The following is a 26,808-nucleotide window of genomic DNA, read 5'->3' on the forward strand; positions in this document are numbered from 1 at the left end:
TTCCCAATATATAAATATTTATTCGTCTTTTCTGCAGGAACAAGGCAGCAAAATGAGATTTAAAAATTGGAAGGATTCCCCCGTCCATCCGTCCTCCACAAATCTCATAATGGGGTCCATCTCTGGGCAGGTGGCTATGGCACATTGGTTGTGGCCGATCACTCCTTGTCTTTGGGCTTGTGGACTATGACTTCGCCCAGACTCTCCAGGACTTCCCTCTTGTAGTCATCGAAGTCGCCTTCGATCTGGTTCACCGTCTGGTCTTCCACCACCCACAGCTGGCAGTTCGTCTCTGTGATGAGCCGGGCATCGTGGCTGACGTTGATCACCGCTGTGCAGAGAGGGGACACGGCGTGACATGTACATACGTATACACAAGGGGGGGGGGGGGGGGAGGGGGAGACGCCTGGTTCAGGGTCTGTTACCAATATCCTGGATGACAAACCTCCCCTGACCAATAACATGGACACTCACCTCCTTTATATTCATTCACGGCGTCGGCCAGAGCATCAATAGATTCAATGTCTAAGTTGTTTGTAGGCTCATCCTGTAGGGGGCAGTAGTGGATAGCTGAGATCAGATGATGGGAGGACTGGGAAGAACCAATCTAATGGTCACTCATACTCACCAAAATGAGGACATCGGGTTCCCGACAACACAACTCTGCAAAGACAACGCGCGCCTTCTGCCCCCCTGAAATAGAGACCATACACCCCGCCGTTAATATCGAATATTACAGGAAGATGGGACCTGGGGGGCTGGGAGCTGCGCAGTCACCTGACAGTTTGCAGATCTGAATGGTGTGTGCGTGGCTCTCCAGACCAAACCTCCCCAAACACTTCCTGGCATCCTGATACGCGAGGTTGAAGTTTCGCTGCAGATACTCGGTCGCCGTCTCCTCCATGTTCAGCTGGTCGGCATATTGCTGATTGAAGAAGCCAACTTTCTATGGGACAGAAAAAAAATAAATATGCAGGGTGGTCCAAACTAGATGGACAGTATGTGTAATAGGGTTATCAAACATGGTGTAAAGTGAAACTGACTCAGTTGTCCTTAGCAACCAATCAGATTCCACCTTTCATTCTTCACAGACTCTTTGGAAAATGAAAGGTGGAATCTGATTGGTTGCTAAGGACAACTGAGCCAGTTTCACTTTACACCATGTTTGATAACCCTATTACACATACTGTCCACCTACTTTTGGACCACCCTGTGTATACTGTATATACACAGGGAGAATTATAGACCTGGGTGGGGGACATTGTCCTCTGCAGACCCCCGTACTCACCAGCCGGTGATTTTTCCTCATTTCTCCCTTTGTCTGTGAAAAGGAATAAGAAACATTTAATATCCGGCTCTAGAAATAATGGAAGATTATATCCACCACCGAGTACTTACAGGGGTCAGTCTGCCCGTCAGCAGCAGGAGCAGCGTACTCTTCCCCACACCATTCGGGCCCACGATACAGACTGACGACATGAAAAAGTATCAAAGATGAAAACTCTATTAATCAGGTCTATATGGTACACATAGGGGCAGTATTATAGTAGATACTGTATATTCTTGTATATAGGGGCAGTATTATAGTAGTTATATTCTTAGTACATAGTACAAGTAGTGCGCTTCTTCTTGAGGCAGGATAAGAGTGAAACTCAATATGGGAAGCAATCATCAGGAAATGACCAAATTAGTGAAAATCAAGGGTTTGTTTTGGTTTTTTTTTTTTTACAGTTTACGGCAATGTTTTTTTTTTTCCAAAAACAATCTTTAGTTAGGAGAAAAAAAAAAGTTACAAGACTTTTTTTTTTTCTAACTGCACATGCACATTAGCTGCAATGCTCAGACTGACACTATATTTGGTCTTGAAGCATCTAATGAGCGTGGGCAAAGATTATCGTGAAGGGAGGGGGAGATGTGAAATCACTTATTGTGACGGTAGATCCTTTGTATGAAGGTTATCAGTCACTGTCTTGCCTCTGCTGATAAGGACCCTGCTGAGAACACTCCTTTAAAAGGACAGGAGTAAAAGTCAAAATTAGCCCCAGTGCCAGTGTGTAAATTGCAAAGAAGGGAATTTTGTTACTTACCGTAAATTCCTTTTCTTCTAGCTCCTATTGGGAGACCCAGACGATTGGGTGTATAGCTACTGCCTCCGGAGGCCACACAAAGCATTACACTAAAAAGTGTAAGGCCCCTCCCCTTCTGGCTATACACCCCCAGTGGGATCACTGGCTCACCAGTTTTAGTGCAAAAGCAAGAAGGAGGAAAGCCAATAACTTGGTTAAACAAATTCACTCCGAGTAACATCGGAGAACTGAAAAACCGTTCAACATGAACAACATGTGTACCCGAAAAAACCCAAAAATCCCGAAGGACAACAGGGCGGGTGCTGGGTCTCCCAATAGGAGCTAGAAGAAAAGGAATTTACGGTAAGTAACAAAATTCCCTTCTTCTTCGGCGCTCCATTGGGAGACCCAGACGATTGGGACGTCCAAAAGCTGTCCCTGGGTGGGTAAAGAAATACCTTATGTTAGAGCTGCGAAGACAGCCCTCCCCTACGGGGAGGCAACTGCCGCCTGCAAGACTCTTCTACCTAGGCTGGCGTCCGCCGAAGCATAGGTATGCACCTGATAATGTTTGGTGAAAGTGTGCAGACTCGACCAGGTAGCTGCCTGGCACACCTGTTGAGCCGTAGCCTGGTGTCGTAATGCCCAGGACGCACCCACGGCTCTGGCAGAATGGGCCTTCAGCCCTGATGGAACCGGAAGCCCAGCAGAACGGTAGGCTTCAAGAATTGGTTCTTTGATCCATCGAGCCAGGGTGGCTTTGGAAGCCTGCGACCCTTTGCGCTTACCAGCGACAAGGACAAAGAGTGCATCGGAGCGGCGCAGGGGCGCCGTGCGGGAAATGTAGATTCTGAGTGCTCTCACCAGATCTAACAAATGTAAATTCTTCTCATACCGATGAACTGCATGAGGACAAAAAGAAGGCAAAGAGATATCCTGATTAAGATGAAAAGAGGATACCACCTTCGGGAGAAACTCCTGAATGGGGCGCAGCACTACCTTGTCCTGGTGGAAGACCAGGAAGGGAGCCTTGGATGATAGTGCTGCCAGCTCAGACACTCTCCGAAGAGATGTGATCGCTACCAGAAAAGCCACTTTCTGTGATAGTCTAGAAAGTGAAACCTCCCTCAGAGGCTCGAAGGGCGGCTTCTGGAGGGCAACTAGTACCCTGTTCAGATCCCATGGATCTAACGGCCACTTGTACGGGGGTACAATATGACAAACCCCCTGCCGGAACGTGCGCACCTTAGGAAGTCGTGCTAGACGCTTTTGAAAAAAGACGGATAGCGCCGAGACTTGCCCTTTAAGGGAGCCGAGCGACAAAACCTTTTTCTAACCCAGATTGCAGGAAAGAAAGAAAGGTAGGCAATGCAAAAGGCCAGGGAGACACTCCCTGAGCAGAGCACCAGGATAAGAATATGCTCCACGTTCTGTGGTAGATCTTAGCGGACGTGGGCTTCCTAGCCTGTCTCATGGTGGCAACGACCCCTTGGGATAATCCTGAAGACCCTAGGATCCAGGACTCAATGGCCACACAGTCAGGTTCAAGGCCGCAGAATTCCGATGGAAAAACGGCCCTTGGGACAGTAAGTCTGGTCGGTCTGGTAGTGCCGACGGTTGGCCGACCGTGAGATGCCACAGATCCGGATACCACGCCCTCCTTGGCCAGTCTGGGGCGACGAGTATGACGCGGCTGCAGTCGGATCTGATCTTGCGTAGCACTCTGGGCAAGAGTGCCAGAGGTGGAAACACATAAGGGAGCCGGAACTGCGACCAATCTTGCACTAAGGCGTCTGCCGCCAGAGCTCTGTGATCGCGAGACCGTGCTATGAAGGTTGGGACCTTATTGTTGTGCCTGGACGCCATTAGGTCGACGTCCGGCCTTCCCCAGCGGCTACAGATTTCCTGAAACACGTCCGGGTGAAGGGACCATTCCCCTGCGTCCATGCCCTGGCGGCTGAGGAAGTCTGCTTCCCAGTTTTCTACGCCGGGGATGTGAACTGCGGAGACGGTGGAGGCCGTGGCTTCCACCCACATCAGAATCCGCCGGACTTCCTGGAAGGCTTGCCGACTGCGTGTCCCTCCTTGGAGATTGATGTATGCCACCGCTGTGGAGTTGTCCGACTGAAGTCGGATCTGCTTTCCTTCCAGCCACTGCTGGAAGGCTAGTAGGGCAAGATACACTGCTCTGATTTCCAGAACATGGATCTGAAGGGTGGACTCCTGCTGAGTCCACGTACCCTGAGCCCTGTGGTGGAGAAAAACTGCTCCCCACCCTGACAGACTCGCGTCTGTCGTGACTACCGCCCAAGACGGTGGTAGGAAGGATCTTCCCTGTGATAATGAGGTGGGAAGAAGCCACCATTGCAGAGAGTCCTTCTGTGAAAAGGATACTTTCCTGTTCAGGGATGTTGACTTCCCGTCCCATTGGCGGAGAATGTCCCAATAAGAGGACGCAGATGAAACTGCGCAAACGGAACCGCCTCCATTGCCGCCACCAACTTCCCGAGGAAGTGCATGAGGCGTCTTAAGGAGTGCGACTGACCTTGACGGAGAGTCTGCACCCCAGTCTGTAGTGACCGCTGCTTGTCCAGCGGAAGCTTCACTAGCGCTGAGAGGGTATGAAACACCATGCCAAGATACGTTAGTGATTGGGTCGGTGACAGGTTTGAATTTGAGAAGTCGATGATCCACCCGAACGTCTGGAGAGTCTCCAGCGCAACATTCAGGCTGAGTTGGCATGCCTCTTGAGAGGGTGCCTTGACAAGTAGATCGTCCAAGTAAGGGATCACTCCCTGTGAGAGCAAGACTGCTACCACTGCCGCCATGACCTTGGTGAACACCCGTGGGGCTGTCGCCAGACCGAATGGCAGAGCTACGAACTGAAGATGGTCGTCTCCCATCACGAAACGTAGAAAACATTGGTGCTCTGTAGCAATCGGCACGTGGAGATAAGCATCTTTGATGTCTATTGATACTAGGAAATATACTTGAGACATTGAGGCAGTGACGGAGCGGAGGGTTTCATCCGGAACCGCCTGGCCTCCACGTGCTTGTTGAGCAGTTTTAGGTCCAGAACGGAACGGAAAGAACCATCCTTTTTTGGCACCACAACCAGATTGGAGGAAAACCGTGTCTTGTTCCTGAAGAGGAACAGGGATTACCACTCCTTCTGCCTGCAGAAGAGCATCGGCTCGGTGGGGACGTTCTGAAGAATCGAGTCGGAGGACGAGAACAGAACCCTGTCCTGTGCACGTGGGCACAATGTCCCTCACCCACCGGTCTGTGACCTGTGGCAGCTAAATGTCGCAAAGGCGAGCGAGTCTGCCATCAACCGCGGATGCGGAGAGATGAGAGAGCTGAGAGTCATGAGGAGACCGCCTTGGTAGCGGTTCCTCCGGCTGCCTTCCTTGGGCGTGATTGAGCCCCCGGAAACTGAGCCCCTCTGAGGCTTTTCAGCTCCTTAGGACGAGGACAATTGGGACCTGCCCGAGCTTGGGAAGGACCGAAACCTCGACTGTCCTTCCAGGACAGCATTAATAGGGTAAGTCGCAATGCAGACATTGCGAGGTTACGGACGCCCCTGCGGCACAAATGTACATATGCTCAAGACCAGCTGTGCAAGAACAGCTGAAAAGCTTAGGGTGCCCATACGGCTGTAAATGCCGGAGCAACCGACACGCCGATAGCCTCATAGACAGATTTCAACCAGAGTCCATCTGTCTGGCATCTTTAAGTGAAGTCCCATCTCCACTGCAACTATAGCTCTAGCCGCAAGCCTGGAGATTGGAGAATCCACCTTTGGACCCTGAGTCCCGCGCTTGACCACGCCAGGGGGAAAAGGATAACGTGTATCCTTAATACGTTTGGAGAAAACGCTTATCTGGTAAGCGTGGTGTTCCTGGACTGCTTCTCTGAAGTCAGCGTGGCCAGAAAAATACTCAATATACGTTTGAGCTACTGAAATGGGACTTCTCCTGCTGTGAAGCTGACTCCTCCGCTGGGGGAGCTGAGGGAGAAAGATCCAACATTCCATTGATGGACGCTATAGGATCATTCCTTATGGCGTCACCATCCGGTGTATCCGGATTGAGAGCGTTGTCAGGATCAAAGTCCTGATCAGCTACGTCTGCCTCATCATACAGAGAGCCTCCTGGGACCCCCCCCGGAGCACCGATTTTATTCCCAATGAGGGTGGCCAGGGAGCAATGATCCAGATTGCCCATGGCCTGTCCGGACTGCAAGTCTCTATCCCATTGCAACTCCATCCCTGTCCTTGGACAGGGTTGACAGGTGGTTCCTTTGGCCACGTCTAGTAGAGACCCCGGCTGACCAAGTGCTCCAGGGGAGCATTGCACACAATGGGGTTCAGTGCCGTGGAACAGTATCACATGCAGTAAAAACAGCATCGAAAGCCCGAGTTGCTTATATGCTGCTGCCGACTAGCCATCTAGGACATAGCCAAGAATGGCGACCGTACAATGCAATGTATAGCATACAAGCATAAAGTACAATGAACACTGCAGCACATGCAATACAAGCAGCATAGAAAGCCTGTGCCTTGGCACCCCTGCTTTTCTGCTGCTGTAGACTAGCCATCTAGGGGAATATAGCCCAGAATATCGACCATACAGTGCAATGTATAGCATACAAGCATAAGTACAAATGAACACTGCAACCCCTGCAATACAAGCAGCATAGAAAAAACCTGTGCCTCAGCACCCCTGCTTTTCTGCTGCTGTAGTCTAGTCATTCTAGGCGAAAATAGCCCAGACTAGCGACTGTACAGTGCAGTGTATAGCATACAAGCATAAATACACATGAACACTTCAGTACATGCCATACAAGCAGCATAGAAAGCCTGTGCCTTAGCACCCCTGCTTTCCTGCTGCTGATGTGTCGCCATCTAAGAGGGCATATAGCCAAAAATAGCGACCTATGCAGTGTAAGCATAAAAATACAAATGGACAACTGCGGTATTTAGTGGGGTCAGCACTTCAGGTGCCGCTTACCGCCCGCCTATAAGCGGGTGTGTGGTCGCCCTAGTCCTGTGCCTGGTTGCCCAGAGTCCGATCTCTCAGCTCGGACTGCAGGAATGGCTGCCGGCGTCCTTCTCCCGCTCGTGTGAGTAGGGGCAGGCCGTGGGCGTGCCCCCAAGTCAGAGCGGGAAACCGGCGTCCCACAGTGTCCAGTGAGAGGGCTGGAGCATGTAAATAAGGCTCCAGCCCTCGGCGCTGCTGATTGTACAGCGTCTCTCCCCTACCCTGATTGACAGGGTGGGGGCGGGAACGAAGCGGAGCTAGGCCGCAAAAGCCGGGGACTGGATTTATAAGCGCCGCCGCCGTAAAAGCGCGGTCGGCGCTAAGTCCCCGGCGCACTACAAGTCCCAGCCGCGCCGCCGCTCCCGGAGCGTCCGGCGCGGTAGTTCCCCATACATAAAGTCACTCAGCTAGGCTGTAGTGACTGTAACCCTTTACTGTCCCCGGCGCACTAGCACACCCAGCAAGTCTGGAGTGTGCTGTGCCTGTGTGTACGGGGACACAGAGTACCTGAATGGTGCAGGGCCATGTCCCTGAACGGTACCCAGCTCCGTATCCAGCAGGTTCAATGGGTCTGTGGATGGAGCCCGGCCTCAGGGCTTTGGGGCCGGTAAGATCCCACTTCCTCAGAGCCCCTCAGGGGGATGTGGAAGGAAAACAGCATGTGGGCTCCAGCCGCCGTACCAGCAATAGGTACCTCAACCTTACAAACCACAAGTGGGGTGAGAAGGGAGCATGCTGGGGGCCCCATATGGGCCCTCTTTTCTTCCATCCGATATAGTCAGCAGCTACTGCTGACTAAACAGTGGAGCTATGCGTGGATGTCTGACCTCCTTCGCACAAAGCAGAAAACTGGTGAGCCAGTGATCCCACTGGGGGTGTATAGCCAGAAGGGGAGGGGCCTTACACTTTTTAGTGTAATGCTTTGTGTGGCCTCCGGAGGCAGTAGCTATACACCCAATCGTCTGGGTCTCCCAATGGAGCGCCGAAGAAAATAGGATTTTTGTTTACTCACCGTAAAATCTTTTTCTCTGAGCCTTCATTGGGGGACACAGGACCATGGTTGTTTCCTGTGTCCCTCAATGAGGCAAGAGAGAAATTACCATTCGTTTTTAGGACTTTGATATGGGGGGTGGGGGTCGTGTTTTTTTTTTTTTTTACTGTAGATAATTTTCTGATAATCGCTCCCCTTTATTAGAAGGGCCCTCTGACACTGCTTATTCCGGTGGCGGGGGGCGCTCGTAGTCTCACCTCTGGAGTCCATGTCTATGCCAAAATCCAAATTCTTAAACAGCAGCTTCTGCCCGGTGTAGCCAAACTCAACCCCTGCAGGAACACAAGGAACGGGTCAGGCCTCGCAGCCCTGGTGTCAGACGAGGGGCACGGCCTGAGGTCCGCGGTCCTTACCGTGCAGGCCCAGTATGGGAGGGCTGAGCGGTGGGGGGTTTGGGAAGGTGAATTTCACCGTGTACTCCTTCGGCCTCTTCAGTAACTCGGATGGTTCGTTGCTCTCCTCGTCCGCGTTCTTCTTCCGACATTTCTGCTGCTTTCGTGTTAAAGCTTCTTTCGTCTGCTTCTCCTGGGGGAGGACAACACTGGAATATGAGCGGGACGGCCTCTTACAGGGGAACTCCACTAACAAGCGTCTCATGGTAGGGTCTACACCTCTAGGGGTACTGCAGGCATAGAGGGCAGCCTCTTACCGCTTGTTTGGAAGATTTCCCTCCTGCTTTGAGGTCCTTCAGCTTCTTTTCTTGCTTGTCGTACTGTTTCTGCATCTCCTTCTGTTTCTGCTGATACATCTTCTTAAAGGTCACTGGAAGGAAAAGCATTCACGTGTGATCAGATCCGGGGGTACAATGTGGAGGGGGTGACAGACGTACCCCCGGAGCCCTCACACACTCACTGTAATTGCCCCGGTAATAATACAACTTCTGCCCGTCCAGGTGCATGATGTCTGTACATACGTCGTCCAGAAATCCCTGGTCGTGGGACACTATGAGGAGTGTTTTCTTCCAGCCCTGTAGGTAACTGGGAAAGGAGAAACATAAAGATGGAGGCTCGGCGGAGGGCAGATATCAGACTGTATGTACAGACCCCGAAAATGCACACAACGGAGCTGCTGATGCAGATCACTCACTTGTTCAGCCAGATGACGGCGTTCAGATCCAAGTGATTTGTGGGTTCATCCAACATGAGGAGCGTCGGTTCCATGAATAGAGCTCTGAAATAAAAAAACATATGTATTAACATGAGCACCAGGAACTGAAAAAATGAGGAGGGGGAAGAGGGGGATGCGGCTGCAGGTTCTCAATGCTTTAGAGAGAGAGAAAAGCAGGATGCAGAGAAAGCTCCTACATAATTCAAATAGGACCAACTACTTGATCATAGTAAGGGAGTTTTAGGTACTAGAGCCACCTACTGGAGGTGAGGGAGGAGGGGGATGCAGCTGCAGGTTCTTCATGTTTCAGAGAAAATTCTTGAGAGGGAGAGAGTAAGGACAGATGAAGCTCCTGCATAATACAATGGGCACCAACCACTTGATTATAATAAGACACTGGTATGTAGGTACTAGACCCATCTACTGAGGGTGAGGGAGGAGGGGGATGCAGCTGCAAGTTCTGCATGTTTCAATGAAACAGAAGGGAGGAAAAAAAAAAGGAGAAGCATGGTGGACAACTCCTAGATGGTCAAATGTGACCACCCACTTGATCATAGAGTGCTACATCTTAGAGCCACCTAGTGGGAGAGGGAAGAGGGAGATGCAGCTGCAGCTTTTCACAAAACTTCATGGAAACAGGAGGAGAGGTAGATAAGGATGAGTAGGAAGGGGGCAGCTCTTACTTATGAATACAAGTCAATCAGGTCTGGTTCAGGATTGTGTGCAGAGGCAGTGCACTTATTACCTAGCTAGTGACACTCTCATCCTCCACCCTCCACTGAATCTCCTCGTCTCCCGATCCTGCATCTCTGGGGTAAAACCCAAACCAGCCAAGATCCGACGAGCTTTGGCTTCTGCAGAGGCGGCTCCAGAGGCTCGGAGCTCTTCATATACCTGTGTGGTAATATATAAACACACAGTCATGTCCTGCCCCGCTGAACGGTCCCCCATGGTCCTCCCACACCCTCCGTGGTGACCTTCTCCAGCCGCTCGGCAGCGCTGTCATCTCCCTTCTCCAGCCTGGTCTGCAGCTTCTTCTCCTGTTCCAACAACTTCAGACGTTTCGTGTCGGCCTTGAGAACGGCCTGGACAGCCGGGGTTTCATCCGCCACAACCTCTGTGGGCAGGCGACAAGACGGACATCAAGAGTAAGCAGCAGCAGGTAGACCGGGCACAGATGCTCCCCGGGCCCGCACAGGCAGGAGCCCCCCCGGGCCCGCACAGGCAGGAGCCCCCCCGGGCCCGCACAGGCAGGAGCCCCCCGGGCCCGCACAGGCAGGAGCCCCCCGGGCCCGCACAGGCAGGAGCCCCCCGGGCCCGCACAGGCAGGAGCCCCCCGGGCCCGCACAGGCAGGAGCCCCCCGGGCCCGCACAGGCAGGAGCCCCCCGGGCCCGCACAGGCAGTAGCCCCCCGGGCCCGCACAGGCTGGCGCCCCCCGGGCCCGCACAGGCAGGCGCCCCCCAAGCCCGCACAGGCAGGCGCCCCCCAAGCCCGCACAGGCAGGCGCCCCCGGGCACCCTGCTTTTCTTACCCTGTTCACAGAGCAGCACGTCAATGTTCGGGGGAATGTTCAGGGCCCGGTTGGCGATGTGTTTTAGGAGAGTGGTCTTCCCTTTCCTGATGGAGAAGAAATAACGAAGACTTGAGTATAAAGGAAGCACAACACACAAGTGCGCTCAGCCCGCCAGCACTCACCCGTTCGGCCCCACTAAACCGTAACGACGGCCCGCCACCACGTACAGGTCAGCGTTAACGAACAGCTCCTTGCCGTGGGCAGAAATGCTGAATTTCTCCAACTAAACACAAGGAAAAACCACAAGGACTCGTGTTGGATTATGTTGCGCTGTTTTGCAGTCATTCAGAAGCTCGGCCATTTCAACACCTCTGCTTGTTGTCAGTAAATGGAAACGTTCACAGTTTACATTCAGTGGTTGTAAACCCGTACAGCTTCTATGTACAGACGCAGGACTGAGAGAAGCTTCCTCCGTCACACGCCGTCACCGGAATGAGCCGCACAATTCCAGAACAGAATGGAAATGGTGACTGTTCACTGACAGCAAGCACAGGTACAATATCGACTTCATAGCCCCAAAAGAACGAGGTCTGCCCAGTTACCAATACCCGGGCGGTTGTACGATCGGTGTCTCCCGTGTACCTTGATATCGGAGGCGTTCTCCAGCATGGCCTGACGAGACGACAGCTCCGCCTGTGAGACCGAGAAGTCATTTTCAGCCGCTGTCGCCTTCTTCATGGCGGCCACCTGCTTCTCGTAATCCATCTATAAAAGGCAGGAAAAAAACAAAATGATAAGACCGGATTCAAAAGTCAGTGCACGGCCGCGACTTCTCACCGCACCGCGAGAAACCTGACGCATCAGGACGGGAGTAAACGTGAGGGGCAGAGCTCAGACTGACCTGCTTCTTCATCTTCTTCTTCTCCTTCTTACTCAGGTTGGCGTAAGGATCCTCCGCGGCTGCAGCCTTCCCGTCCGCTCCTTCATCATCATCATCCGACTGTCAAACCAAACAAGTCTCAAGTCAGATTTCACTAACACCTCAAATCAGAAGGGACCCCAAATGCACAATATGGCAAGAAACAGCGCCACATCCGTCCAGGGGCCATGGCTGGTATTGCAACATATGCCCACAAGATAATGCGGCTGAACAGCATTTTTAAAACAGGAGGACAAATCCCTTAAATAACATTAACTAACTATCCACAAGATCCCTCTAACTTCTATAAATCTGGCTGCAAGCAACCACCACTAGGGGGAGCTCCCTGTATACACAGATACATAAGATTCTGTGCAACCACCACTAGGGGGAGCTCCCTGTATACACAGATACATAAGATTCTGTGCAACCACCACTAGGGGGAGCTAACTGTATATGAATTTATACAGATTGTATATATTTACAGTGAGCTCCCCTAGTGGTGACTGCAGACAGGATCTTATTATTATGGATCTCTGTATACAGGGAGCTCCCCCTAGTGGTGACTGCAGACATATTCTTATCATGTATCTATGTATACAGGGAGCTCCCCCTAGTGGTGGCTGTGGGTACTGTATTATCATGTATCTATGTATACAGGGAGCTCCCCCTAGTGGTGGCTGCAGACAGGATCTTATCATGTATCTCTGTATACAGGGAGCTCCCCCTAGTGGTGGCTGCAGACAGGATCTTATGTATCTCTGTATACAGGGAGCTCCCTCTAGTGGTGGCTGCAGAGAGGATCTTATCATGTATCTCTGTATACAGGGAGCTCCCTCTAGTGGTGGCTGCAGACAGGATCTTATGTATCTCTGTATACAGGGAGCTCCCCCTAGTGGTGGCTGCAGACAGGATCTTATGTATCTCTGTATACAGGGAGCTCCCTCTAGTGGTGGCTGCAGACAGGATCTTATCATGTATCTCTGTATACAGGGAGCTCCCCCTAGTGGTGGCTGCAGACAGGATCTTATGTATCTCTGTATACAGGGAGCTCCCCCTAGTGGTGGCTGCAGACAGGATCTTATGTATCTCTGTATACAGGGAGCTCCCCCTAGTGGTGGCTGCAGAGAGGATCTTATGTATCTCTGTATACAGGGAGCTCCCCCTAGTGGTGGCTACAGACAGAATCTTATATATCTATGAACACAGGGAGCTCCCCCTAGTGGTGGCTGTGGGTAGTGTAGTATCATGTATCTCTGAATACGCAGAGCTTCCCCTAGTGGTGGCTGTGGGTAGTGCATCATCATGTATCTCTGAATACAGGGAGCTCCCCCTAGTGGTGGCTTTGGATTTGAAATCATCATCTCTCACTGTATACAGGCGACTCCCCCTAGTGGTGGCTGCAGACAGCAATTATAATAATGTCACAGCGAGCAGTAAGGAAGGCAGTGCAATATCTGGACCCAACATCACGGCTCCTGTATCAGTCACATGCCACGGCTCTACGGCAGGTTTCTGTGCACTATTTCATGGCCCCATAGTCACCTTCTCGTCTGATCCAGCACTTCTCATATAGTCAACATCATCCTCAGGAACATAACGATTCTGAGAAAAACAAAAAAAGCAGTTAGAAGAACAGAATAGAACAACCTGACAGCACAGAACGAGTGAGGTAGGGTCATTTATATGGGCAGGTATATAGGACACCCCCTTTCTTTGGCAATGAGACCTCACCTGCTGTGGTTTTGGCTTCTTGTCGGCCTTCTTGGGTTTCTGCTCTTCGTCGTCACTGAGGTCCGGAGCTTTGGGTGGAGGTTTCTGGTAGGAAGATTAATAAACATGCGTCTGTTACCAGATGAGCCTCATAGGCCGCAGGCTGAAAGGGAAGGGGGGTCTGCCAAAAGGATCCACCGGGATCCCCGGGCAGTGGCGAGGACCCCCGTGGGATCCCCGGGCAGTGGCGAGGACCCCCGTGGGATCCCCGGGCAGTGGCGAGGACCCCCGTGGGATCCCCGGGCAGTGGCGAGGACCCCCGTGGGATCCCCGGGCAGTGGCGAGGACCCCCGTGGGATACCCGGGCAGTGGCGAGGACCCCCGTGGGATTCCCGGGCAGTGGCGAGGACCCCCGTGGGATTCCCGGGCAGTGGCGAGGACCCCCGTGGGATTCCCGGGCAGTGGCGAGGACCCCCGTGGGATTCCCGGGCAGTGGCGAGGACCCCCGTGGGATTCCCGGGCAGTGGCGAGGACCCCCGTGGGATTCCCGGGCAGTGGCGAGGACTCACTTTGCTTTTTACTTTTTCTTTGGGTATTTCCTCATCACTTTCTTCACTGGGCGGCTATAGAAAAGAGGAAAAAAAAAAAAAAAAAAAAAAAAAAAGGACTGTATAATTAGGAAAGAAACCAAGACGCAGTGTCCTAACACGTGGCCTGCGTCCTACCTTCTGTTTGACTGTTTCGTTTTTCTTTCCTTTCTTATTAGGTTTCTTCTCTTCTTCCTATCACAATGAAGAAAAAAAACCCAACACATTTATACAGGTGATAAATAAAGCCGCCATATGCTGAGAACTGCTGCCCTAATGCCTGATTGCCTGACAGCTGATCCTCCCGAGCTCCACACACCCGGTGGGCCGAGCGCTCATATAGGGGAATAAGCTGCAGTCAGACTCCTGTGGATCAGCTCTAATGGTATGATGGGATTGGGCATGCTGAAATCCGACTGCCCAATCCTCCTCTTCCCCGACATCTTAGATTGGGGGAAGGGTTGGGATGCCCAACCCACTCCTAGCACACACATTAGATGGTCGTCCAGTTCCGCCATAGTATACGGTCACTTTTTGACTTAAAGGGGCTGTACCATAAACACACTTTTCCATGGGATGTATGGTCGCTGGGTGGACGACAATCACAAAGTCCTCTGCATGAGTGGAGCTGTAGTGAGCACGTGCGACCATTCACATCTAGAGGAGCGGTGGTCGCACACGCTCACTACAGCTCCATTCACAGGGGGGATTTTGCGCCCCTCACAATCAGGGTCTCTGGGTTCTCATCTATCCTGTGGTCACAAGACGTGGCGCTCAGTACCTTCACTTTCTTTCCTTTGTTTTTCTTTGCCGTTGTCGCCTGCTCTTCCTCTTCTTCTTCCTCCTCTTCTTCACTATTATCACTACCGAGGGCAGCAAATATATTTCTCCCGGAGGGCTGTAATAACACCGACGATATCAGTGCATAAGATTGAGGCGTTTCACAAAGCAACCAGCAAAGGCCATGGGAAAATAAAGGGGTACGGGGCTTTACAGACATCTGTGCTCAGAATTTTAGCTCCCATAAAATAATTCACGAGCGTCCTTTCTTGTATTAGTGTTGTACCATTCCTCTGTTAATCCTCCTGGAAATTACTGACTGGATGTTGCCATTGGGGGTGACCGGATTACACGGTGTAAGGAGACGTCCTGTTACGGGGGATGGTAACATCTTGCTGGCAATTTACTGATACATTACCAGGAAGAACAACAGAGGAACAACACAGTCTTAAGTAAAGATGCTCCAGAATGATTCTGCCGTTACAGACATGTCAGAGGAGCGGAGAGACCCCTTTAATCTGCACACACTCACTTGCGCTTTACCACGTCGGGGGGCCGGTGCAGGGTCTGTCAAAGGAAAAAAAAAACAAACCAGACTTTAGATAGGAATTAACAGTAAGTAAAAAAAAATGCTTCCACTGGGAAGAAGGATAAATTGCAAAGCTGGCAGAATTATAAATGCAGCTCTGGAGTACAATATGGAACCAGCTCAGTACCCCTGGTCTGCCCGTACCTGACTCTTCGTCCTCATCGCTGGGCTGCACGGACAGTTTCTTCAGCTTCTCGGAGATGTCCCGGTCTTCATCGTCATCACCATCGTCGTCTCCTCCCTTCTGTTTCCTCCGCTCCTTCTTCTTCTTGTCTTTCTTCTTTTGCTGGGGGGAGATCAGAGGACAACGCGATGGTTACAGGAGACGGGCAGATCTGCCGGTCACAGCGCCCCCTGGGGGTCGCCCGCAGCGCTCGCTCCCCACCTGCTGTTGCTGCTGCTCCTTCTCTCGCTCTTTGGCAGTTTCCTCCTCTTGCGCCTGTTTATTATCGGCCGACAGCTCCTCGAAAAACTGGTGGAAGGAAAAGCAGAAAACGATTATTGTCCCAACACGAATGAGGTGGAGAAGGGGAAGGACCCGAGCGGGAAAACCCCCCCAAAACATTCAGATTTACAGCCTCCAGAGAAATGAGATTCATCCACACTACAGATAATCCCCCCAGTCACAGCAGCCCCCTAATAATCCCTGCAGAATCCCTGTAATATCCCCAATAGTTACAGCAGCCCCCCTAATAATCCCTGCAGAATCCCTGTAATATCCCCAATAGTCACAACAGCCCCCCTAATAATCCCTGCAGAATCCCTGTAATATCACCAATAGTCACAGCAGCCCCCCTAATAATCCCTGCAGAATCCCTGTAATATCCCCAATAGTCACAGCAGCCCCCTAATAATCCCTGCAGAATCCCTGTAATATCCCCAATAGTCACAGCAGCCCCCTAATAATCCCTGCAGAATCCCTGTAATATCTCCAATAGTCACAGCAGCCCCCCTAATAATCCCTGCAGAATCCCTGTAATATCCCCAATAGTCACAGCAACCCCCCTAATAATCCCTGCAGAATCCCTGTAATATCCCTTATAGTCACAGCAGCCCCCCTAATAATCCCTGCAGAATCCCTGTAATATCCCTTATAGTCACAGCAGCCCCCCTAATAATCCCTGCAGAATCCCTGTAATATCCCCAATAGTCACAGCAGCCCCCCATAATAATCCCTGCAGAATCCCTGTAATATCCCCAATAGTCACAGCAGCCCCCCTAATAATCCCTGCAGAATCCCTGTAATATCCCCAATAGTCACAGCAGCCCCCCATAATAATCCCTGCAGAATCCCTGTAATATCCCCAATAGTCACAGCAGCCCCCCCTAATAATCCCTGCAGAATCCCTGTAATATCCCCAATAGTCACAGCAGCCCCCCTAATAATCCCTGCAGAATCCCTGTAATATCCCCAATAGTCACAGAAGCCCCCCTAATAATCCCTGCAGAATCCCTGTAATATCACCAATAGTCACAGCAGCCCCCCTAATAATCCCTGCAGAATCCCTGTAATATCCCCAATAGTCACAACAGCCCCCCTAATAATCCCTGCAGAATCCCTGTATTATCCCCAATAATCCCTGCAGAATCCCTGTAATAAAGAGAATTTTGTTACTTACCGTAAATTCTTTTTCTTATAGTTCCGACATGGGAGACCCAGACCATGGGTGTATAGCTTCTGCCTCCGGAGGACACACAAAGTACTACACTAAAAGTGTAGCTCCTCCCTCCGAGCATATACACTCCCCGGATGACAAATCCAACCAGTTTGGTGCAAAAGCTGAAGGAGGACATCCACCCATAAGTAGAGATAGAGTAAAACCCGGAATAACCGGAGCCTCTGTCTACAACAACAACAGCCGGTGAAAAACACACGGAACAAGAAAGCTGCCAACAGGCAACAGGGAGGGTGCTGGGTCTCCCATGTCGGAACTATAAGAAAAAGAATTTACGGTAAGTAAACAAAATTCTCTTTTTCTTCATCGTTCCTTATGGGAGACCCAGACCATGGGGCGTCTCAAAGCAGTCCATGGGTGGGAATAAACAGAAAAACTGAGAAGTAGGCAAACCTAACTTCACAAATGGGCGACAGCCGCCTGAAGGATGCGTCTGCCCAAGCTCGCATCTGCCGAAGCATGAGCATGCACTTGGTAGTGCTTCGAAAGGGTGTGCAGACTAGACCCAGTGGAAGCCTGACAGACCTGCTGAGCCATAGCCCAAGAGGCACCAACAGCTCTGGTCGAGTGCGCCTTAATCCCCGGCGGGGGAGGCACCTGAGAACATTGGTAGGCATCGGATATGGCCGACCTAATCCAACGCGCTAGGGTCGGTTTAGAAGCCGAGAGACCCTTGCGCTGACCTGTGGTCAGCACAAAAAGAGGGGTGCACCACCTAAGAACAGCGGTGCGTGTCACATAGATCCGGAGCGTCCGCACCAAATCTAAAGGATGCAGCGCTTACTCAAAGCGATGCACAGGGGCCAAACAAAGGGAAGACAATGAAATGTCCTGGTTAAGGTGGAAGGGAGACACCACCTTAGGGAGAAGGCCCGGAGTCGGACGGAGAACCACCTTGTCTTGGTGAAAAAAAACAAAAAGGGTGACTCCGAAGAGAGCTCAGTCAAATCAGAGACTCTCCTGAGGGAAGTTATGGCCACCAGAAAAAAACACTTTTCTGTGAAAGACGAAACAACGAAACCTCCCTAAGAGGCTCAAAGGGGGGTTTCTGTAAGGCCGTGAAGACCAGATTAAGGTCTCAGGGATCCAGAGGCCGCCGGTAAGGCGGATGATGTGAGATGTGCCCTGTATGAAGGTGCGCACCTGGGCCAGCCGGGCGATACGCCGCTGGAGCAACGCTGACAGAGCCGAGACCTGTCCCTTGAGGGAATTGAGGGACAGTCCTATTTGCAGACCGGACTGTAGAAAGGACAGGATAGTCGGCAAGGAAAAACGGCCAAGGGGCATGGCCGGAAGAACGACACCAGGACAGGAAAATTCTCCAAGTCCTGTGGTAAATCCTGGCCGAGGAAGACTTCCGAGCCTGAGTCATAGTGAAGATGACCTCGGAAGGAATGCCTGAAGCCGTAAGGATTCAGGGCTCAAGAGCCACGCCGTCAATCTGAGAGCCGCAGAATTCTGGCGGAAAAACGGACCGTGTGAGAGAAGGTCTGGCCGGTCCGGGAGATACCACGGCACCTCTACGGACAAACGGAGGCGATCTGGGAACCAAGCTCGCCTGGGCCAGTCTGGGGCGATGAGTACGACCCGACGGCCCTCCATTCTGATCTTGCGCAGGACACTGGGCAAGAGAGCAAGGGGGGAAACACGTAGGCCAGACGGAACTGGGACCAATCTTGAACCAGCGCGTCCGCTGCCAAGGCCTGAGGATCGTGGGAGCGAGCCACGTAAACCGGGCCTTGTTGTTGTGCGGAACACTGCCGGATGCAGAGCCCACTCGCCGCTGTCCACGGTTTGACGGCTGAGATAATCTGCCTCCCAGTTTTCAACGCCTGGGATGTGGACTGCGGATATGGTGGACATGGAGTCCTCCGTCCACTGAAGGAATACGTTGAATTTCCAACATTGCTAGGCGGGTGCGAGTCCCGCCTTGGTGATTGAAGTAGGCAACTGCTATCGCGTTGTCTGACTGGACTCGAATGTGCCTGCCCACCGACAGGTGGTGAAAAACTACGAGAGCTAGGAGTACAGCCCTGATTTCCAGCACATTGATTGAGAGGGCTGATTCGGACGGAGTCCAAGTGCCCTGTGCTCGGTGGTGGAGAAACACTGCTCCCCAGCCGGATAGACTGGCATCCGTGGTGAGAATCACCCAGGACGGGGCCGGAAAAGAGCGTCCCTCAGAGGAGAGAGGGGCCGAAGCCACCACTAAAGAGAGCTCCTGTTCTGTGGCGACAGAGCCACCAGCCTGTGCAAGGAAGAGGTCCGCTTGTCCCAACAGCGGAGAATGTCCAGCTGCAGAGGACGCAGATGGGACTGGCAAAGGGAACTGCTTCCAATGACGCCACCATCTGACCCAGCACCTGATGGAATGACGGCGGAGCCTCAGCAGAGAGCGAACCGCCAGATGAAGGGACTGCTGTTTGACTAAGGGCAGCTTCACAAGTGCCAGCAGAGTCTCGAATTGCATCCCTAGGGACGCAAGGTCCTGGGTCGGAGTCAGAGTGGACTTGCAAGCGTGGCGAGAGTGAGCGAGACACTCCGCTGAGAGTGAGCGAGACAATCCACTGACAGTCTGCACTGGATGAAGCCTTAGTAGAAGGTCGTCCAGGAAGGAAAAACTACCAACCCCTGGAGGTGCAGAACCGCAACCACTGCTGTCATGACCTTGTGAATACACGAGGGGCCGTGGCAACCCGAAGGGGAGAGCCACGAATTGGAAATGTTCCTCTCCAATTACAAAACGTAGCCAACGCTGGTGAGAAACTGCGGTTGGCGCAAGTAGAAAGACATCTCTGATGTCGATGGATGCTAAGAAATCTCCTTGGGTCATTGACTGATCGCAGAGATTCCATGCAAAAATGCCGCACCTGACATGCTTGTTGAGAAGCTTGAGATCCAGGTCGGAAAGCACCGTCCCTTTCGGGGACTAGGAAGAGATTTGAGTAAAAATCTCAGAACCGTTCCCAGTCGGGAACTGGTACAATTACTCCATTGGCCTGCAAGAATGCCACAGCCTGTGAGAAGGCGGCGGCCTTGGGGCAGGGGGGAGTTGACAGAAAAATCGGTTTGGCGGGCTGGAAAGAATTCCATTCTGTAGCCGTGGGAGATGGTAACCCACACCCCCTGATCGAAGACGTGTTGAAACCACACGTCGCCCAAGAGGGAGAGCCTGCCACCGACCAAGGACGTTGCTGGCGCGGCCAGATAAACAAGAGGAGGCTGCCTGGTGGCCGCAGCTCCTGCGGACTTCTGAGGACACGTCTTCATGCGCCAGTTGATTTACGGACCTTGGCTGAGTTAGTGGACGAGGCCGAGGGCTTAGAGGACGACCAGTTAGAGGAACGAAAGGAACGAAACGTCATCTGGTTCCTGCTCTGGACAGGTTTCCCGGGTTTGTGGCATGGAAGTACTCTTCCTGCCAAAAAACTTCCGTAATAATTTCATCCAGTTGTTCACCGAATAGACTGGTCCCAGCAAAAGGGAGCCCAGCAAGGAACTTCTGAAAAGCATCTGCCTTCCACTCTCGAAGCCACAGGAGCCTGCGGATAGCGAGGGAAGCAGTCGAGGCCACCGCAGTGCGGTGACAGTCTCCAGCATGGCAGACATGGCCTAGGATGAAAAGACTGGTGAGGGGATGCATCTCCTCTAGAGAAGCAGAGATGGCTTAGAGAGCCCGCACTGCTGCAAAAGATGGGGAGAACGAGGCCCCTGCTGCCTCATATATAGATTTGGCCAGAAGGACAACCTGGCGGACAGTGGGATCCTTAGAGAGGTGCCGTCAGCCACTGATACAACTATCCGGGCTGAAAGCCTAGACACCGGAGGGTCCACCCTTGGTGAATGAGCCCACTCCCTGACCACCACTGGTGGGAGGGGGAAACAGTCATCAGAACCACGCTTTGGGAAGCGTCTGTCAGGACAGGCTCTGGGCTTGGACACAGTGGGGTGACAAACTGGAGTGGTTAAGGAACACACTCCTTGTTCTCTTAAGGTATACTAATGCCTTTCTGCCAGAATGGAATGCACCCCTGATACAGGCTGATTGAAGTCCAGTACAAATATAATGGACGCAATCAAATCATTAGCATCTGCGTCACCTTCGGACAGATCAATGTACATGACGTAGCGTCCGAGCCCCTAGTAAAGGCATCCTCCTCGTCCTGAGAGTCGGCTCGTGAATCAGAGCTGCGGGACGAGGAAGGAAAGGGGACCCTGCGACTCCATATTAGGAGGACGGGGACTGAGACCAGATGAGGAATCCTCTGTGAGCTTTGCTGAGCGAGCCGTAGCAGCAGAAGCACCCTGAGAAGGTGGCTGATGCATGCTCAGCAGTGTCCGGGACAGCTGTCCCCTGGAAAGAGGGATTCTGCCCAAACCGGGGGTTCAGCCACCGGAGCCAGAGCAGCTGGAGGGACCACTGTGTTAGAGCAAGCATCATAATGTGGTTATGTGCTCGGTACAGGCAGTACGAGTCTACATGCAGTGTATAATAAGAACAGCCTTGCAGCCTTGCTCTGATGTGAGACATGCTGCAGAAGTGGGGGCTCTGTCCAGAATGACCCCCAGCAGAGTATATAAACAGAGTATATAAGCAGCTGCACAACCGGAGGTTGTGGATTGCCAGACCGTTTGACATAGGGACATCTCTGTGCCCTCCAGATCCCCCAGCCCAGGCCTCCATTTGTCACAATGTGGTTAATGCAGACATTGAGAACGCTGAGAAAAAGGCGCCGGAGCGAGGAGAGGGGGCGGGGCCTACTCTGAGAGCAGGGTCTGGAGGGCAAATGAGGTATACAGGGGAGGGAATCCTTCCTCAGTGAGGAGTGTCCGTTCCCTGTGCTGAACAGCCGCTGGGCGGAGCCACACCGTCCCTCTGCACTGACTAACATGCAGGGGTAGAGAATCGAAACTAGGCCTCAGGCGAAGCCGGGGCCTAGATTTAAACATGCGACCAGCGTGCAGGCACCATCGGCGCGGTTCTCCAGTGAAAACTGGAGAACCGGCCGGAAATGTTAACACAGGTATAAAACACACTCTCCCCAACATATAAAGTACAAGGGACCCCTGGAAAGACCACAGTCTGCGGGAATAACGTCTCAGTACTTAGCTTGTGAGACGCAGGTGCCAGGTCCCTGGGAGGTGAGCGCTCCGTCCGGCAGGATCCTGAAAAGGGCTGCGGATGGAGACCGGTCTCCTGTAAAGCAGTGAGAACCGTGATGGCTCCCACTTCAAGCCAGAGCCTCAGAGGATGGTGAAGGAGCGCGGCATGTGAAGGCTCCAGCCTTGTAAAATCAACCTTAACAGCACCGCCGACACAGTGGGGTGAGAAGGGACATGCCGGGAGTCCAGATTGGACCCGCTTTTCTTCCAAATCTTTGAAATCAAAAATCAGAGAATGCATGTGTGTGTGTGACCTCCTGAACACAAAGCATTGAACTGGTTGGATTTGTCATCCGGGGAGTGTATATGCTCGGAGGGAGGAGCTACACTTTTAGTGTAGTACTTTGTGTGTCCTCCGGAGGCAGAAGCTATACACCCCATGGTCTGGGTCTCCCATAAGGAACGATGAAGAAATCCCCAATAGTCACAGCAGCCCCCCTAATAATCCCTGCAGAATCCCTGTAATATCCCCAATAGTCACAGAAGCCCCCTTACTAATCACTGCGTATCCCACCCCGCCACTTCCCCATCTGTCACACCAGCCTTCCTCCCAGACTTCCCCAATATTTTGCCCCATCAGTGACCACAGCAGGACTAAGCCTCCACCTCTGCGGTCAGTCACCTGTTTCTGGCTCTCTCCCTACATCCTGACCCCTGCACGGCCGGCGCTGTGTGCAGCCTCCACGGCCGGCGCTGTGTGCAGCCTCCACGGCCGGCGCTGTGTGCAGCCTCCACGGCCGGCGCTGTGTGCAGCCTCCACGGCCGGCGCTGTGTGCAGCCTCCACTGACACAGGAGGAGCAGGCAGCGCTGGGGTGACAGGATGGTTTTGTGTGTCTGGAGGAGTGGACTGCGCCCACGTCTGCAGGGAGAGATGGAGCTTACAGCATCCAGCCCTTGATTACAGGGAACCGGTCCCCAGGTTTCCCCATATAACGTACGGCCGGCGCCTGTGGCCTCCATTACAGCAGACTACGATGCTGTATATATGTCCCCAATCCGCTCCACAGGACAAAAACACCTTTTATTACTCACAGACGGTCCCGTTCCTTGGGCGCCGCAGGTCTTGATCCAGCTCCTCCTCTCTTCTTGCCCCGTGTAGGTGACGCGTCCATCCACAGTCTCCCCCATCGCGCTCCCGTGCAGGTACTTCTCTCTGCCGAGGGCACTGTAGTGCGCATGCGCCAGGAAAGGCCAAAGTGTGCCGATAATCCGTGGGTGAAGCTGCCACATTACATTACTTTGCTCTGTCCTCAGCAGTGCAGGGAGAAGTGCGATGGACGACACCGTGCGGATGATACAGGACGCGTCACCTACACGGAGCAAGAAGAGAGGAGGCGCCGGATCGAGACCAGAGACCCCCAGCGGACCGGACCGTCTGTGAGGACAATGAAAGGTATATTCCTGCAGAACTGATCGGGGACATATACGCAGCAGGTAACGGAGGGCAGAGACGCTGCTGTGCTCCATAGGGGTAGGCTGGTGACCGGATCCGGCGGCCTTTGTTGCTGGAGGTCGGTTACTTTATTGAACCATATTTAAAATAAATAAAACAAAAATAAGGTAAGACGTTACCGATTTCTTCCCCTTCTTGTCTTTCTTTCCTTTCTTCACCACCTTATCTGAACATGAAAAGGAAAAAAAACATGTGAGAAGGATGTGGCGGCGTTATCTGGACGCCTTCTGCCGACAGGCAACTCATGTGATCTACAGAACAGCCCCCTCCCCCGAAGGTCCGTGCCTAAAGTCCATGATAGCCCCGCACCCCACCAGAACGTTCCACCATTACAGGGAACCGTTCCCCATAATAACACGCGCAGGAAGCATAGATTAAGGGATTTCCCAATTATCTCCGACACTCACTATGGAGGTGAACACTGCGGCTCCGGTCCCAGGAGGCGGCCCATGTGCCCAAAATGGAGAACCAGGAGGTGAGCAGCCCGAGGCAGACCCCCAATATCCCAATTACAGCGCCACACACTGCTTAGTGGCTGTGACAGGTACTACAGAAGAGCCCCATTTACCAGACACAGCAGCAATATAATGCACAACACTCAGAAAAACAGCACCCCCCCAATAGGCCTGGAAAACAGCTCCCCCCCCAATAGGCCTGGAAAACAGAACCCCCCCAATAGATCTGGAAAACAGAACCCCCCAATAGATCTGGAAAACAGCACCCCCCAAAAGGCTTGGAAAACAGCACCCCCCAATAGGGCTGGAAAACAGAACCCCCCAAAAGGCTTGGAAAACAGCACCCCCCCCAATAGGCCTGGAAAACAGAACCCCCCCCCCAAAAGGCCTGGAAAACAGAACCCCCCCAATAGGCTTGGAAAACAGAACCCCCCCAATAGGCCTGGAAAACAGCTCCCCCCCAATAGATCTGGAAAACAGAACCCCCCAATAGATCTGGAAAACAGCACCCCCCAAAAGGCTTGGAAAACAGCACCCCCCAATAGGCCTGGAAAACAGAACCCCCCAAAAGGCTTGGAAAACAGCACCCCCCCCAATAGGCCTGGAAAACAGAACCCCCCCCCCCCAATAGGCCTGGAAAACAGAACCCCCCCAATAGGCTTGGAAAACAGAACCCCCCCCAATAGGCTTGGAAAACAGAACCCCCCCCAATAGGCTTGGAAAACAGAACCCCCCCCAATAGGCTTGGAAAACAGAACCCCCCCCCAATAGGCTTGGAAAACAGAACCCCCCCCCAATAGGCTTGGAAAACAGAACCCCCCCCAATAGGCTTGGAAAACAGAACCCCCCTCCAATAGGCCTGGAAAACAGCACACCCACAGACTGGAAACCTGCGTGAAACCCGGCCACTGAGCCTGGAAAACAGCACCCCCCCCTCCACACACACACACTGAGCCTAGAAAACAGCGCCCCATCCACTGAGTTGACTGAGGATCCCCCACAGGTCTGATGAGGAACACCCATTCTAAATATTAGGAGTCAGTCCGGGTCCAGGAAGGATTGATCAGGTCTCTGCTGGTTTTCTGCTTCTGGATATAGACAGAAATGTGCCATTCAATTACAGCAAGCAGAGATCTAGAAAATATTAGAAAACTGGAGAGTTTCTTATTATACAATGATAGGGGCTGTCCAGAAGGATCGGGGAGGGGGGGAGGGGGGGAGGGGGGGGGGGGGGACAATATCTGCTGTGCACACTGTATGGAGCGACCTCTGCGTGGTGTACAGAGCCGCCAATGGGTGGCATCCACATATCACCGTAAGCCGGGGAACGGGAGTGTGTGTGGGGGTGCAGGGTTTCTCCACTTGTATATTAACCCCGAGTTTCCATTATCTTCCTCATCAGCCCAAACTTCTCCCTTTAGAAGGCGATTCCCATGTTATACAGTGACTGTTAGTCGCCCGCTCTCCCCACGGTGTGCTTTATGGACACAGCACCCGATTTAGAGTCTCTGCTTCCATCTAACCCCTTGTGGGGGCTCCAATCCCTTAATTTTCACAATCGGCGTTGGACGCCCATCAAACCTAATCTGTTGGCATATCTTTCAGCGAAAAAGAACCTGTCAGCAGGTGAAAAGTGGCCATTCTTACTTGTATTTTATCCCCGCTGCTCAGGAGTACCCCTTTTTTGTTATATCTGCCATTTGGCTCTTGAGATATGGAGTTTTTTTCCCCCCAAAATGCTACATTTTATAGTCTTTACTAAGAGGGTGTGGCTTACAGGATCCTCAGGGGCGTGGACCACAGGATCCTCAGGGGCGTGGACCACAGGATCTTTTGCAGAAATTACCCTGTGAGACACACCTCTTTGGCAAAGACAAGAGTTAATCTCTGGAACTGTTCGGCGCATTTTAAGAATAAAAAAATAATTAATAATGAAGGGAGCAGCGGGAATAAAATCAGAGCAGAACGGCGCCCCTTCTCCGCGCTGACCGGTCTCCTCTCAGCGCCGGGCCCCTCGGACTGTCCGGTCTCCGGTGTTGTCAGGTCATGTGACTTTTCCACCAGCAGATGTGTTTTTTTTTTAGTCGCTGCGCCCGTCCTCGGTCCTCATCACTTACATTGGCGCAGATTGGACGCAGCGATGTACTATATGGCGCCATTTCCATTTATTTGTGCACAATCTGATCACTCCATGCCTTCCTATGGGAGCCCTCCCTCACACGGGCGCTCTTCCCCCTCAGACTCACCCGTCTCCTTCCCCTTCTCCTCGTCCTCCACATCCTGCTTTCTAGGCATCTTTATGACGTCACGAATACGCTCCTGCTACAGATGATGTCACTGCCGTCCCGTGATGTCAGGAAGAAACCCGCTTACTCACGTGGCGCAGCCCAATCTACCGGCCCGTACAGAAGCCCGGCCCCCTCCGAATCCACTAAACCAACCAGAGCGCACGTTACATAAGCCATTCCTTACTCTAATGATAGAAAACACGCCATTGGCTAAGATTTGGATGACGCGAGGGTTGTCAGTTTATGATTGGCTGATGGTTTATTAAAACGAGGCGTGATTAGCACGTTACCGCGCCCCATGTGACTACCAGACATGCGAGGCTTGAAACGCATTGCGTTCCTGCCTTAGCATTGGCTGAGCAAGATCATTTGACCGGAAATTGTAAATCACTTTGTTCTCATTG

General features: G+C 52.5%; 1 protein-coding gene across 1 annotated transcript; it reads right to left on the reverse strand.

Moving 5' to 3' along the window:
- On the reverse strand, positions 1 to 26,551 carry ABCF1 (ATP binding cassette subfamily F member 1). Its single transcript, XM_075323418.1, has 27 exons — positions 26,363 to 26,551; positions 23,781 to 23,827; positions 15,754 to 15,840; positions 15,513 to 15,654; positions 15,312 to 15,346; positions 14,781 to 14,897; positions 14,138 to 14,194; positions 13,982 to 14,035; positions 13,434 to 13,517; positions 13,245 to 13,304; positions 11,682 to 11,780; positions 11,423 to 11,545; positions 10,963 to 11,063; positions 10,799 to 10,884; positions 10,244 to 10,383; positions 10,012 to 10,160; positions 9,246 to 9,329; positions 9,012 to 9,136; positions 8,809 to 8,921; positions 8,513 to 8,684; positions 8,357 to 8,431; positions 1,399 to 1,469; positions 1,289 to 1,321; positions 778 to 946; positions 629 to 693; positions 475 to 547; positions 1 to 331 (listed from the first exon to the last, which is right to left on the reverse strand). The coding sequence occupies exons 1-27, from the start codon at positions 26,409 to 26,411 to the stop codon at positions 159 to 161; spliced, it is 2,583 nt and encodes an 860-aa protein (XP_075179533.1). The 5' UTR covers positions 26,412 to 26,551; the 3' UTR covers positions 1 to 158.
- Positions 26,552 to 26,808: the final 257 nt, after the last annotated feature.

The sequence above is a fragment of the Anomaloglossus baeobatrachus genome, chromosome 9 (genome assembly GCF_048569485.1).
Source record: "Anomaloglossus baeobatrachus isolate aAnoBae1 chromosome 9, aAnoBae1.hap1, whole genome shotgun sequence".
Classification (NCBI taxonomy): domain Eukaryota; kingdom Metazoa; phylum Chordata; class Amphibia; order Anura; family Aromobatidae; genus Anomaloglossus; species Anomaloglossus baeobatrachus.

What these genes read in the sequence shown, in the direction of transcription:
- ABCF1 (XM_075323418.1), bottom strand. Translation starts at nt 26,411, where the DNA reads ATGCCTAGAAAGCAGGATGTGGAGGACGAGGAGAAGGGGAAGGAGACG. An exon ending in AGGAGCAGCAGCAACAGCAG is followed by an intron (nt 15,655 to 15,753) that starts GTGGGGAGCGAG and finishes ATCTCCCCCCAG; the next exon opens with CAAAAGAAGAAAGACAAGAA. An exon ending in TCCCATACTGGGCCTGCACG is followed by an intron (nt 8,432 to 8,512) that starts GTAAGGACCGCG and finishes GTGTTCCTGCAG; the next exon opens with GGGTTGAGTTTGGCTACACC.